This window comes from Lepisosteus platostomus, chromosome 3, assembly GCF_059453375.1.
Source record: "Lepisosteus platostomus isolate fLepPlt1 chromosome 3, fLepPlt1.hap1, whole genome shotgun sequence".
Lineage (NCBI taxonomy): Eukaryota > Metazoa > Chordata > Actinopteri > Semionotiformes > Lepisosteidae > Lepisosteus > Lepisosteus platostomus.
In genome coordinates this window covers 48,387,464-48,403,057 of record NC_142613.1, presented here as the reverse complement: position 1 = coordinate 48,403,057, position 15,594 = coordinate 48,387,464, and the positions used below count along the sequence as shown (strand labels likewise).

The window sequence follows — 15,594 nt, the reverse complement described above, 5'->3', positions numbered from 1 at the left end:
ATGTTAATTCAAAATGTACAATGCACTAATAAGGGCTCATTAACAATTTTCGTTATCACATTATAAAAACGATATTGCTGGTCCCGAAGCCATCCAGAGAAGAACCAGATGCGTTTGAGGGTTTAAGGGAGTGACCTACACTGACCCGCTGGAGCAACTGAAAAGGGGACCTGATACTAGTTGTGAAGAGACAGCGGGTTGAGGGACGATGGCAACTCTGGCTTGAACTACTGTACATTTCCCAGTAAGCTGTGGGAAATGTCCTGCTGCCCTCAGTCACCTGAGTTGGAAGAAGACAATTAGCCAAATGATGGTTTAAAAACCAGAAAACTGACATTCGGAAGAAAAGAGAAGTAGGAGAGAGGACAGACGACAGAGAACAGAGGAATAATCCTGCCCAGAACTGGGAGTCCATGTGACATGACTTTTGGGGAGTCCTGCATAGAACTGGAAATCTGTGTGATGTGAGTTTTGGATCAAGTCTCAGAATCAGACTTTCTGAAAAGTCGGTAAGCAGCTTAGCTATCCGGTTAATAGAGAGGGATACTGAAGAAGTTTAGTTAGGATTTGAAAGAAGAGCTTAGGCTTTTGTTTTGTTCTGGGATTTTGATTTTTTTCCCCAATGTAAATAAAGAGCACTAATTCAGTACGTTATTTCTGATTTCAGTTTTCCTGAGACTCCGCTATCCAGCCATGTTGTTTAAACCAATACCCTAGCTTTGTTTAAAAACACATCTGGATGAAAAACTTGTATCAATTAGCTATTTAGTACCACCAGGCTAGATGGGCTGACCAGTATCCTCCTGGTTGTAGACGTTCTTACAGTATGTGACAGAAAAATCATTTAAGAGAGGCATAGCACAATACATAATACATTTAACACAACATGAAAATACTGTGAATATGAAAAGCACAATACTGTGTATTTCAGATACTTTCAAAATAATTGAAAGATGAAACATCAATTCATTACTGAAATTGTTTATCTCAGTTGGTGAAAGTGTTCATCACCAACTGATTAATTTTAAAAACTCAAAATAAAAATGTATTACCTTTAAAAACCATCCAAGCAAACTGACCACTTAATTTGGTAAGAATTTCTCCATACTCTCCATTTCTCCATTTATCTAGCTAAGATTAATATTTGTAGATCCTCTGGAATTTGATGGTTTTAGAAATCACACTGATGAAGGTACCTTATTTATGCTGCCCTTCTCTTTTAGTAAATAAGATGTTATTATAAAACAACCTTGAATTTGAGTTGAAAAGGCTCTGGGTGCTTAATTCCCCCCCAAAAAACAATGGAGCTTTAAGTGCTCCATTTAAGTTTCTAATACAGTGCCCATTGTGTTGAATCAGTTGATGGTCACCTGCATTAAGAAATGCTGACTGACCCCTGTTCTTTACCACTCCTACCCCATCACTGGAAATTTCAGCAGTCTGTCTCATACACGTGTCTCTATACAGTATGTACATAGTAGCAATGAATAAAAAATAGGAATTAAAAAATATAGCGTAAATGGAAAGCTTTCAAAGACTGAGTCGCTATTTTCTCCAACAATTTAGACTGAATTGTCAAGTGTAGTTTTGATACATTTTGTACCACTAATAAGAATATTGTCGCTGACATATTTAAATCGTGTTTAACTTTATGAAAGGATATAATGTCAATGACATTTAGCATCAGCCTGAGGCGACAGGTAAAATGGACTAGTCAGCAATTTAACGCATGAAAAACACTGCAAGATTAACAATTTTCTGCCATTAAGGTGAACAGTTAACATTTACTAGGATTCATATTTACTTTTTATACACACACTCTAAAATGGGTAACTTTTAGACATGTCCTAAATCTTCACCACTGCTGTTTCTTTAATGGTTTCAAGCAAATGACTACCCAGAGGATAATTAGGATGCTCTCTGTTGCGCCATGTCAGGTCACAGCTGGATTTAGTCAGCATTAACCTTTGGGGAAAACTGGAATATCAGAATCCTTTAGAATTAAAGACCTGTAAGCAGGCACTTCTGAAGATGTTATGTAAGTAATTGTTTGACCTTGGGATCTAATTGTCTGCAGAATGCACATTCTTTCAAGAACACTGTACTGTCTTTTCTCCCACATTCTTTAGCATTCTTAAGCAGTCAGCTGTCTCCTTGTCCCCGTTTCTTCAAAGACAATGGAAGAAAATACAGTGTCCAGAGAGAAAAGGTTGAGCTGAAACTCTGACTTCACCCAAACAAATTTCTATCAGGCTGCAGGCCCTTCTTTTCCAGACTTCTGGTTGCTGCAACTGGCTTATGAATTGCTTAGGTTCTTCTACATAAAAACATGCATAGAATCACAAGATTGATTTATTCAACTCTCTCTCATAATATCACAACTGTCTTGCAAACCTAACTGTGTAACTAAAGTATTACTGCAGCGCACCATACCTATCATTCTGTCTTTCATGTTATTTATTAATGTGTTTAATACTACAGTATACATGTAACAAGTGGGGAACACTGCAGAGACCAAAAAATACACTGAACAATTAAGCACCTTATGTTCCTAAGGCTGTGGCACCACCAGGGGCAAGATCATGGATGGATAGTAAGTCAGCATGGTGAAGTGTTCTGTGGAGGCTTGGAAGAGTAAGATAAACCAATATCACCTCGTATCGTGGAAAGCTCAGTGATGGTATTGGCAATTGACGTGGGGTGAAAGGCGAAGCAGGACTGTAAAAGAGAACCTAAAGAAGTTGTTCTGAATCTGTCATGGATAGTGGAACACTGAACAAGTCTGCCAAGATCAGACTTGTTCTTATTGAAGGACAACAACTCTGCAGGAAAAAAGCATATTTTGTGACCTACTGTAAGGTTTGGAACACTGTTTTTATTATTAATTTCTCTTAGGTGGTTAGCCGCTTAGTTAGCATTAAGAAAGTAGCCAATAAACTCTTTTTTTCACTTATTATTGAGATTTTGCATGCTGACTTCTCCTGTTCAGCGAGCACTATGATGCCAGTACTGGCAGGACAGGACATCTGGCGTGTTTATAACCCAGGACCTGCCAATTAGAGGTTCCAGATATACCCTTCTCCCACTGGGGTATCACAATAAATGAGCATCTGAGAGTATCGCTGTACACACAAATCTGGAAGTGTGGGCTTTTTTTTGTCAGATTAAAAAAGACAATATGAAAAAAACATAATACTCACTATTTGGATTCAAGGAATTCCTACTCGACTTTAAAATAGCCCTGCCTTTACTGTACTAAGTCAATCTTACACCCTCCTATCAGATATCCTGTCCGCACCAGGGTATTAGCATGAGATACACAAATCTTTGCACGATAGGGGCCAGCCTTCACTTCGAACAAGGGCCTTCACTCATTGACTCACTAATTATTTTAATGTGATCCCAAGTAGATAAACAAAGATTAATTGACACCAAAATATATAAACAAACGTGCATTTTTTTTCCTATGTGTTTGTGTTGTAGAAGTGCTACTGGCAAAGCTTTAACACTTCAGACTTGGGATTATTGACATAACATACTGTCTGTTTTACAACGGCAGCATGGGCTGTTACCTTTTCTCATCAACCTTTTTTTCCCTGATTCATAAATATGGTTTACGCTCGCATGGGTGTCTCATGACTTTGATGGAAAGCAGTACTGTCAAAACACTCCTTTTCCCTCATTTCTATAAATAGAAAGGATTCATTTAAAAATCTGATTATGGTAAAAAATACAGACTCAACTGCCATAGTCATAGTATAGACTCATAGATAGGAGGAGTTTCATTTTGTTTTATTTCACTTTAGTAGGCTTGACATAATGCTATCTGACATTACCATTTTTTATTGGTGTTAATGTAATGCATATAAGTGTTATTTATGTCAGCAAAGTACTGCAGCGAAACTGAGTGCAATTTTCATTTTGTAGGTATAAGGCAAATTGACTGAGATAGTCAAAGTTGCTGTTAAGTGAAAGGGGATTTATCAAATCGTTGAACTCAAATTTTGTCAGCACCTACTATTAAACCACAGAATGAGCGTTTATTTATTTGTGATCACAACAAGACAAAGTCGTGCGCTCAAACAAACAAATCAACTTTATATCTTTATCGCCAGCTGGCCAGAAAAAAAATACACAGCAAAGCCTCATGGAACAGAACAGCTCCAGTGCCTTTAACTTTTCCGGATACTTGCTTTGCTACTGGATCATTGCAGAAATCTAAGGGATTTTGTTCTGAGATAATAAGCCTGCGTTCAATGTTTAAAGAAGACGTTACATAACTGTCATTTTCAGTGATGGGGTTTACCACCTCAGTCCATATGAATTCATCCATTTTCTATATTATTATTAGGTTTTGACAGTATTGTCTGTAGTTGTAACATGAGAATACTGGCTTTTTCACTTTACATGAACATGAGCCTTACATGTTAAGTTTCTTGAAAAGTTTCTGTTTAATCTATTACATGTTTTGTTGCTTAGATCACCCTAAATTAATAATTGCATCATCACATTTGCTGATGACAACCTATGATGACAAACAAAAAATGTAAATGTCTCTTAATGTAAATAAAACAAAAGAGATGATCATTGACTTCAGGAGAGCCTGTGCTGATCACTCCCACCGGCTCCCCTGTGGAGACAGTTAGAAGCACCAAGTTTCTTTATGTACACATTACAGATGACCTCACTTGGTCCCTCAATACCACCTCCCTAGACAAGAAAGCACAGCAGCGTCTCTATTTCCTGCGGCGACTGAGGAGGGCAAACCTCCCCTGCCAATTCTAACCACTTTCTACAGAAACGCCATTGAGAGCACCTTGACCAGCTGGATCACTGTTGGGTTTGGGAATTGCAATGCTTCAGACCACCAGACCCTGCAACGAATTGTGGAAACAGCTGAAAAGATCACTGGAGCCTCCCTCCCTTCCATTTCTGTCATCTATCACAAATGCTGCATACACAGAGCCTTCGGTATAATAGATAACCCCTCCCAGCCCTCCCATAAAGTCTAGAAAAGGGTATCGCAGTATATGGGCTAGCTCCACCTACTCTGTTACAGCTTTTTCCTGCTGGCTGCCAGGCTCCTCAACACCCTGAAATCTACTTGCACCCACTCCAATTCCAGAAACAAGGTTTAAATTCACCAAGTGTGTTGTGTATGTTGTATTATATATTTGCCTTAGCAATTGGCAATATTTGCACTTTGCACTATGTGTATCCTGTCTACAATGTCTATGTCAGAGTCCTGTCTGTATTTGCACCGTGGACCAGGAGGAACGGTATTTCGTTCCACTGTATACTTGTACATGGCTGTAATGATAAATAAAACGTTAACTTGAACTTGAAACTTGTTTCAGTTGCAGAGGAGTGCGGGTGACCCAGTACCTGGGTAACAGATATCAATATCTGTTACACTGACAATTTTAAAGTCATGTGAAGACGGCAAGTTGTGGAAAAATGTGTTTATTTTCTTTTACTGAGGGATGAGATAACTCATCTACCTTTTCCACAACCTTCTTTTTATAATCTCTTCTTGAGTAGAGAATTTCACCTTTCCTTGACTATTTTTTTATATCAATTTGATTTCCACAAACCACAGCACACTCTACTATCATTACTGTCATCAGACACAGACACTACCATTTGCATACCAACTCCTATTGGTTGCTTGACACTTGCGGATAATTTTCTGTCATTTGTAATGTGCCAGTATGACATGACCATCACATGGCTTATCCTGACTGGTTTTATGAATGAGGTGAAAGAGGTGAGGAGTTTTTAACTGAATATTTGGGACATTCCAAATGTTTTTTTCAGGACTAACCCCCTTACCCAGTGCTTTACACTGACAACATGTCTTAAGTCAAATGCAACTTCCACTGCTATTCTGTTGTCTTACACTTAACTCAATACAGGTAGGTTTCTAACATGCTCCCTCACTAAAGCTCTTTTAAATTTGTGTTCTACCTGATGATTAAACCTTAAATATCATCACTCGTCACCAAGTCTATAATCTACTCACTGTAGTATTCCCAACATTTATAGATGGGCTGTTCTAGTAAATTCTAAGAGAAACCCAAAACATTAAATTGCAAGAACAGCATTTAAATAGTTAAGTAGAAGCTGTTAAAATGTTACAACACCATTACCACCATTATTAATGTTGTTAATAATTAGGTAAATATGTGTGTTACTGAAGCTGAACACTGATAATCACTCTGAGTTGCATTACTAATGAACGCTAATCATTCTATATGACTAACCAAGACAATGATTACTTTAAAAACAGATCCACCTACTTTGTCATGTCATTAGCTGTGCCTTAATTTTCATTTAATTCTTATGCCAAGGTTCAAGTTTAAATTACCCATGTGGCTATAGATAATACTATAATATAGATATTGTAATACAACAATGACAGCAGCTTAAACTGCTACCATGACCACATATTGCCACAACTACTACTAATAAAAAACTTTCAAATCTCAATAAATGCATAAGTCATAAAAATATTTACTCAAAACTATATAAAAATGGGTAAGGAAAAGCTTTTCTTTGATTGGGTCACCTCAGACTCTTCTCTGTTCAAAACAAAATGGTCAGTTTCCCCAGCCTGTCGGTGCAGAATCCTCCTGAGTAGTATCTTTCCTGAAGCATGGTGATCACAATTGTACACAATATTCTAAGTGAGGTCTTACTAATGCATTGAACAAATATAATATACAGTAGTATCCCTTGATTTAAATTAAATACATTTCACTATATATCCTAACAATTTTTTGTCTTTTATATTGTCAATTTTTTGTCTTTTATATTGTATCCCCAGTAGTCTAGAAGATGTGCAATAAATTATGTATCATGATTATCGCCTAAGTCTGTACCGTGAGTAGCCTCTCTATATAATATATAGATCAAAGCAAGTCCAACTATGGACTTGCTCTCTATGAACCACTTTAGTCATAGAATCCAAGGTTCAAGGTTAAGAGTTAAGCTTATGTTTTTCTGTGTTTTGGCAGTGGCATCCGTTCATCCTTTGCAAAGAAGTTCCTGACAAGAAAGTCTGAGAAGACATGTGAGGTGGGTAATGTTATATTCATACTAGATACCCTGAAATCAAGGATCGAACCCAGCTCAGGGAGGGCCTTCAAGGGTTTTCTGGTTTCTCATCTCCCTGAGCTCTCAGTTGCCTAGCTGGTCTACTTTATAGATCTGGACAATTCTGATGCTTCTAAAAAGGCTCCACGGTGTTTGATAGGCAGCTGTCACGAAGCGTTTTTCAGGACCCTATGCAGACAGCAGAATCCGGAGGGGTGTGACACAAACACGGGGAAAAAGATTAGTATCGGGGCTGGAAGAACAGGGAGGCGTGTCCAAGGTGCGCTGGTGCTCGGGGGGGCATGGCCAAGGCAAACTAGTCCGAAGGGTGTCCGTAAGAAAATCAAGGGAATGCAAATGTCCAGAGCTGGGTGGTCCATCCATGACGGAGACAAGACGTAGTTAAAAGCCGGAGCGGGATCTGGCGAAGGGTCGGGGGAATAAAAAAGGGTAACGGGGCTAGGCGCTCCCAGCCCCGGACCCAGATGGTCAGGACGCCGTTGCGAAGCCTATGCCGTTGAGCCCCTCCTGGACTCGCTGGTAGGTGGGCTTCCAGGTGTCCATCTTCCAAATCTGAGCCTGGAATGGTGGGAGCGTCTTGCTTTTAAAGGGGAAGGGCTTAACAGGAGCAGGAGCAGGAAAACCAATACAAATGAGAAAAGGCTGGAGCGCCCTTAAGAGGAGGGACTTACGATCGTGACAGAAGCACTGTACAATTGACCATGCCTTAAATGAACTCTACACATAGAGTAAACAAATGCATAAAGAGTTTAAGAAAAGTCAGGTACTATAAATGTCTTGTTAACAAAATAATAAGTTTAATTGTTTCGCTGATTACTTAAGGCATAAGGAGCAAGACCAGAAGGAGTTAGACCCTCCAGGAATTTAAATCAGGTTAGCACAGACAAGCTGACATGTGTCCCTCCAATGCTAGGAATGTTCCTCTGTTCAATCCATGAAGCAGGATCTGCTATGGTGATCCCAAGCTATGTCAGATGCCCTGGTACCATTAACTATTACAAAAATAGAAAAGCTTTTCCTGATGGAAGTTCTGGGGGTAAGTTAAATATCAATGTAAATGCTAAATGCAATTAAATAATAATAATAATATACTTACAATGTACATCCTCTCAAAGTGCTGTACGATAAATTAATCTTCAAAATAGAAAATGGAACTCTATCATTTACTACTAAAAATTAAACAAAAGTATAAAAATGGATATCAATTCATTCAATCCAGTAATTCAAACCAGTAAACCCTTGAAAGTTTTACTTTTGCACTTGCAAACTATCAAGCATGTCCTGTTATGCCTGAAATGTACAGTATAGTTAAGAGTGAAACCTGGTATTGCATTTCTAAAATCTATATCTAAATACTATATTCTAAATGTAACTGTGATATAATTTCATTGTATTAATCTTAGTGTAGAACTTTCCCAATAGTATTAATATCTTATTACTTGCTGCTTTACAAGGCCATCAAGATTTCATGAAACAACATTTATATTTTTTTGTTTTACTCCACAGGTATAAAAACATTAACAATATTAAATATACCATTCCACAAAAATCTGAAAGCAATATTACAATAATTCAGAAACTACCCCCTTTACATTACATTAAATATTACAGATAATGTTTTTACACAGTCACCAAAATGCCCACATGTAATTTTCTTATATTCAATTGCATGTAGGATTACGTAAAGATCAATACACTTTTATACTGACTTCTTATTTTCTGAATTTAAAAAAATATATATTTATGAAATATTTTTGGTATACACTATCTGGTAATGTGTGTGTATCAATATAACAATATTTTGTTTCCAATACTAATTTTTAAATGATTTCTATACCAAACAAGCACTTTCCATGTCCGTGTAAAATAATTCAAAAATAAAGTATCTTTTCATGCATGTTGTTGTGTTTGAGCATGATCGAAATACATTACTTTTCAAAAATGACTGAACAAGGCAGCTAAACATCATATGGGGGACACATTGGAATGCAATTAATCTGACTGATTTAAAAGCAGGAACTACAGTTGTCCCATTGTCCTTAAAAAAACTGAAGAAATAGCTGAAAATGGCATCACATCAAAGCAGCAGTAACATAGTAGTTTATCACTGTATGGACAGTAGGCTTTCTGCCTCAATACAGTATATACTGTACTTAAAATTTGTATATAGCCAGGAAGGTCTTATAATAATGTACAACATATGTAACCAAGGGTAGAGCACAGCAGGAGCTACTTTCACAGATAATTTGAAAAGTCATGTCAGGTTCGAAAACAGCAGTAACTCTGTTTGGATTTCAGGGAAAAGATGCACTTGGGTCGAATTGTAATAGTCAGGCCCCAGATTTCTGCTTCATCTCCAAACACCTCGGCTTGCTTTCCTATTACTCTACAAAATGAAAATAGAATACTGGATATGAATCAGGAGCAATACGAAAATCCACTGAAAGTGCAAGTCATTTTCACGTTGATTTGAAAATATTCAGTTGCGCGTTTCCATGCAGATGCATTTTACTTCCTGTATGAGGTGCAACAACAGCTCCCCTTGAAAATTAGTTAATTAACATTTGATCATGAAAAGCTCATTTATTGAGACTTTTATTGAAATGTTGTACTTAAAATTGAGAGAGAAAGAGAGAAACCTGTCTTTATATACTGGGGAAAGAGTGAGAAGGTAAAACCAAGATCCTAGTATGAAACACAAAAGTTCACTTAGGTGTGTGAGGAATAGTTTACTAGGCCCTTTCATTCATGGTGTATTAAAATAATTCAGAATGTACGTACATTTATTATAATATTAAATATTAGCCAGTAGTTTAATTTCTATTTTTTAAAATTTAAAATAACAAATACTGTATTTTTCAGAACCTCCACTTTGGATCAGAAATTGAGGAACTAACAAATCATCACTACCTGCTGTCAGGCTGAGATTATGCCCAATATACTCAGGAAACAATCGTTGATTGTAAGAGCCATTTGTCATGGTCTTAGAGCCACAGAATCTCAGAAAAGAGTTAGCATTGATTGGAAGACTGATGTAGCTCTCACTGACAAAACCCCGAGCTGGCAAGTGCTTCCAGGTCACAGGAAACAAAGTTTTGTGCACATTAGAAGGATACCCAGGGTAGTTCATTCGTGCTGGACTCTTGCAGAACTCCGCTAACTGTACATCTCAGACACAGCAGTCTAATGGCATAGTCCAGACTGAGCTAACAATGTCTGGACTACAGGACTCTGAAAAACCTCCTTTACTGGCAGAGTCACTTGAGAGCCTTGACAAAGGGAATTATATGTGTTAAAGCTGACCTACGTATCCAGAACACTGTAATTTTTTGTATTACCCAAACCATTAAATCTAAGGCAGTTTTGATATAAAGTAAGAACAGAAAAGGTTTCATGTTTTATGAATTCCGATTTTACACTGCAAGGGATTATTAAAATTAAAATTAAAATTAAAATTAATTAAAAATAATCATCAAAACTGTACCTCTTTCATTTCTGCAAAAACAATGCATGCGTATTGGGCTGAAAATCTATGTTTTATTTCTTTGTGAATTGGTACGAGGTGCATTTGCCATTTCACAGGAAGATTTTGCAAACCAGTGGTTTTTAGAGCTCTTGATTTGAAGTCAATGGAAAGCTCAGTTTAGTGATGATGTAATACAGTAAGTACAGCACCACAGGGATCTTTATTAGGACCATTGCTCTTCCTAATTTCACTTGATGACCTAGATTCTGATATAGTTTTTAAGATTATCAGGCTTACTGGTGTGATACTGGAGTAGGTGGATTAGCTAATGATGTGCAGTAGCTGCAAAGGAAATTCAAAAAGATTAAGATAAAATGAAGACTGTGCAAAAACCTTGAAAAATTCCATTTAATATATAAATGTAGAGGGTTTTAAATGGTCAAAAACATAAACTACAGATATAACATGATGTTGATGTCAATGCTCTAACTTGCTTAATTCGTCCTGCCAAACATAGAAATACGTTCTGGAGTTCAAAGAGACTGATTCAAATATTTTAAACACTCTGACAACCAATGGGTTTCTTCTGAATAAATTCAGATACTAATAGAAACTAAGAAGTACATTTAAAAGTTAGAATAAGTGGTACTGTACTTGTTTTCATAAAGGGTTGTGGGAGTCTGGAACAAGCTACCCACACTGTCAAAGCCGACACCCTGGTTTCTTTCAAGAAACACCTTAATGAGATACTTGGATCAATTAGTCATTAGCAACTAAATACTGTAAGCTAGATAAACTGAAGAGGATACTCTTGCTTGTAACTTGTATATTCTCATATTTGTATATGTTTGCTTTTTGTTTTTTTAAAATTAAAAGTATGGTTTAAGCAACAGTTGCTCTAAAACATGACAGATGAGTGCTACATTTTTAGTGTGACTAAAACAAAAAAACCCAGACTCTTATTCTTCAAAGCTACATTCATAACTATGTAATGCTATGAACAGTGATTAAGGCATATTTCCGGCAATATTTCCCTTTACTGTACATCATGTTACAAGAACACCAAGCATTCCATGTGATAATGGAATAACTGTTAATCAGTGTAGTTTTTCCCACTCACTGCACAATTTAAATGCAGTTGTGAAAATTGATGATGATCATTTGTGAAAATTTGCTGTTGTACTGCGGGGGAACTGAATGGGCTGCCTTTTCACTTCTCTCCTCTTTCATAGTGTCCTTCAATGTTTAAATCAACCTGCTTAAACAGAACAGGCACCATCACAAACTCACTTGCATAAAACCCTGTAGTACTCTACAAAGCGCTGTGTGTTACTGTTCAAGCTTATTTGACATTCATCCTCAAAAGCCACAAAATGACTGAAGGTATGCTTTACAACAGGCCTAAAGTGCATGAATATCAGATGACGTACTGTATATTACACAAGAAAACAGCAGCTCAAGTTTCAGAATGACTATATATTTCTCAGCCTTCAGTTTTGCAATATATAAAATCACTCATAACCTTTTGCTGTTTCTGTATTACTAGCTTATGACGTGTTTCAAGCTGTCTATTTTCCTCTATAAACAGTAAATAATATAACATATCAAGATGGGTGAGCAGACGTTAGTTGACAAGCTGAGCTGCCCAGAATCATTAATGATCCTTTGCTGCAAAGTATTGTCTTGAAAAAAACTTTATATGATCTAGAAATGTATTCCTTACCACTTTCTGTTATGATAGTGTTCATTGATCATAAACTATATTAAGAGAATGTTTTAACAGCGATTCTTAAAAAAGCTCTTTTTTTTTCTCTGAGGTCTTCCTAGGGAAATTGTTTAGGGGGGCTGGGGTGGTGTCAGAGGGGTCTGAACTGAGAGTTCATGCCTACGAAACTGCATAAATATACTGTATAGAGACAAACAGGTATATTTTACAACAGGTAAATAGGTAGTTGATAAAGTCAGGTGAAGACTTTTTTGTAACTGATTAAATCTGAACACAAACTAAACTACTTGACAGCAAAAAAAAATAGTTTGAGAGAACATGAAACATGCACACACAAAAAAAAACACTATCACTATCAAAGGTAACACAAAATGAAGAAATATTAGCAAATATACAGTATGGTACTCTGAAGACCAGCAAGGCCAACATCAACTTTTGAGTCCTGAACTCAAAGAAAAATCATGATAACAAGTGCAAATATTTCCAGTCTCACCAAACCAAAACTTATTTAAAATTTAAACAACTTAAAACATGCACTTAATTAAAAGGCTTCTGTTAAAAAGACATTAAAGATGAGAGACAAAAACCTTACATTTTCACCATTAATATGCAGAGCAAGTTGCAAGACACAAAAACTGACATTTAGATACCTTTTTTGAGCACCGCACGTATTTAGAATTACACACATTTCACACTGAATATTGTATAACACATAGATTGAATGTGATACAGCAAATCATAAGGAAAAAAAATCTGCAAAAGTTAATTGATATAGAACAGGTTTCACCTCTACATTCAATAAAAAATTAATTAAATCAAAATTCTCTGCTGAAGAATTTCATGTAATATAATTCCTGTAAAGAAGGTAAAACCTTTTTTTGGATTTCCTTTCTGATCAGATATGAAATATTCAGAAAAGCCGCTGCTGTAATTTGATAAAAGCCTGATATCCCCAAATGGAAATGAAAGTCAGCACTTTCATATTTCTGTCTATAAAAGATCCTCAGTAAACTGATTTAAAAAATGAAAATCGTAGGCATATAGGTGGAAGTAATAAAGCAAGTTTAAATATGCGCTGACCTTTGAAATGAACTGCAATCCATGCTGCTTGGCCAAGGCTCTGGCAGCTGGGCTGCCTCCTTCCATTTCTATAGCGTAGAAGATGTGGGACTTGATGCTGTTCTGCCCTCTGGTGGCGACAGTGTGCCACTGCTGCGTGTGGTACATCAGGAGCAGCAGAGCCACCCACCCCTCCATTGCTGCAGCAGAGAGAAGCACAGGGGCAGAGAAGGGTGAGTCCTTCTACAGCTGCACACAACTACGTCCTCTCCTAATGGCTCTATTTACACACCCAGTGTGACTTACTATTTATTCTGCCTTACAACATTTGTATACAGTAAAATACAACAAAAAGTATTTTGCTGAAGCTTTAAACACAATGTATTCACTTTCAGCTTGAGATAAAATCTGAGTGATGACACGGGTTGAAGTTTGCATTAGGGTGAACTGTATTACTGTTGGCAGTTCCTCTTAAACAACTTACAACAAATCTTGTTGCATTAAATATCTAACTTATATGAATTAAAATTACACATATCCATGGAGACATACTGTGGATATTCTCGTGTTAGCCACCATTAACATCCGAAAATTTCTGGAAAATTAATTTCCAGATGATTTTACTTTCTCAGAAAAAAAATGATATAAAGAAACATAACACCCTTTAATACAAATTTTTTAATTTAAAAATATTAACACAAAACTAATCACTTTGCAAATATAAGGAGAAACAGATGTGGCTGTCTCTATTCTATCTAATTGCATCTCTGACATAAAAATTTGGATGACTCAAAACTTCCTTCATCTTAACTGTGACAAGACTGAAGTCATGCTTATTGGTACCCCCCATCAACTTCGTAAAGCCAGTCCTGTAACCCTGTCTGTAGATGGCTCTGTACTTGAGCTCCAATCAAAATTGAAAAACCTTGGGGTTATATTCGATTCTGGCTTAACATTCGACCCACATGTACAGCATACTGTCAAAACATCTTTTTTTCACCTTAGAAATATCGCAAGACTACGCCCTATGCTATCATTAACTGTGGCTGAAAAGCTGATCAACATATTTGTATTCTCTCGAATTGACTACTGCAATGCTCTGCTCCCTGGGGTATCTAAATCTACTCTGAACAAGCTGCAGTATGTCCAAAATTCAGCAGCCAGAATCCTGACCAGATCTAGCGCAAGTGTTCACATTACTCCTATCCTGGAGTCCTTGCACTGGCTTCCGGTCAAATTCCGCGTAGACTTTAAAATCCTCATGCTCACCTACAAGGCTTTACATGGCTTGGCACCTCAATACCTGTCTGAACTTTTATCGCCCTACTCCCCACCTCGCAACCTCCGCTCTTCAAATTCTGCCCTCCTTACTGTCCCCCAAGCCCGTCTACATTGTATGGGCGACAGGGCCTTCTCCTGCTATGCCCCCAAGCTCTGGAACTCCTTGCCCAAGGATATTAGAGAGTCACCTTCTCTAAACTCCTTCAAATCCAGACTCAAAACCCTCCTATTCAGAAAAGCCTTTACTTAACTGGTTCCATTCTTCACCCCTCTGCTCTTCTTAATACCATCTTCCACGGTCTCCTCTATTGTTATTGTTGTATTGTTGTAATTATAATTGTGTCCTGTCTTGTGAAATTTTCTTATTTATTGTTGTAGTCTTCTTATTTATTGTTATTGTCATCCTGTAAAGCGCTTTGAGAAGCCACCTTTAAAGGCGCTATATAAAATAAAGTTTATTATTATTATTATTATTATTATTATTATTATTATTATTATTATTATTATTAACAATGTCCTCTCTAGCTATGGCACTAGAGTTTGACCCTTCAAAATGACCTTACTAGGTTCCTCTGTGACCACAAGCAATGGTATTAGTGATCTAGTATAGTGCAAACATAAGAACTCTGTTTCTTATATTAAAAAATGTTCATATGTTTCATTGAAGCAATGAAAATTAATTTTCAATATCAGGTTTTCACAATGTAAATTGGGGAGCTGCGTCAAGGTGCAGGATGAACAGGAACAAGGAGTTTTATTCCACTCTGTTCTTTCTGAACATGTCTTTAATTTACTACTCAAGACAGAACCTTTCTGTGTATTACAAATCCACAGATTCACACATTTATCTCCTTTACATTTCCTTCCTTCCCAAAAACGTTAAAGTTCCTTTTTCACAGTTCTCAGTCATGCAGCAATGAGACCAACTTCCAAAGCAAAGCCTTTC

General features: G+C 36.9%; 1 protein-coding gene across 2 annotated transcripts in view; it reads right to left on the bottom strand.

The window, feature by feature from the left end:
- The window catches only part of LOC148674999 (PC3-like endoprotease variant B), a 351,357-nt gene that overhangs the window by 315,793 nt on the left and 19,970 nt on the right, over positions 1–15,594 (bottom strand). For both annotated transcript variants that reach the window (XM_088625869.1, XM_088625870.1), the window contains exon 2: positions 13,389–13,567. In XM_088625869.1, coding sequence (XP_088481995.1) covers positions 13,389–13,567 — 179 coding nt within the window. The remainder of the gene's footprint in view (positions 1–13,388; positions 13,568–15,594) is intronic.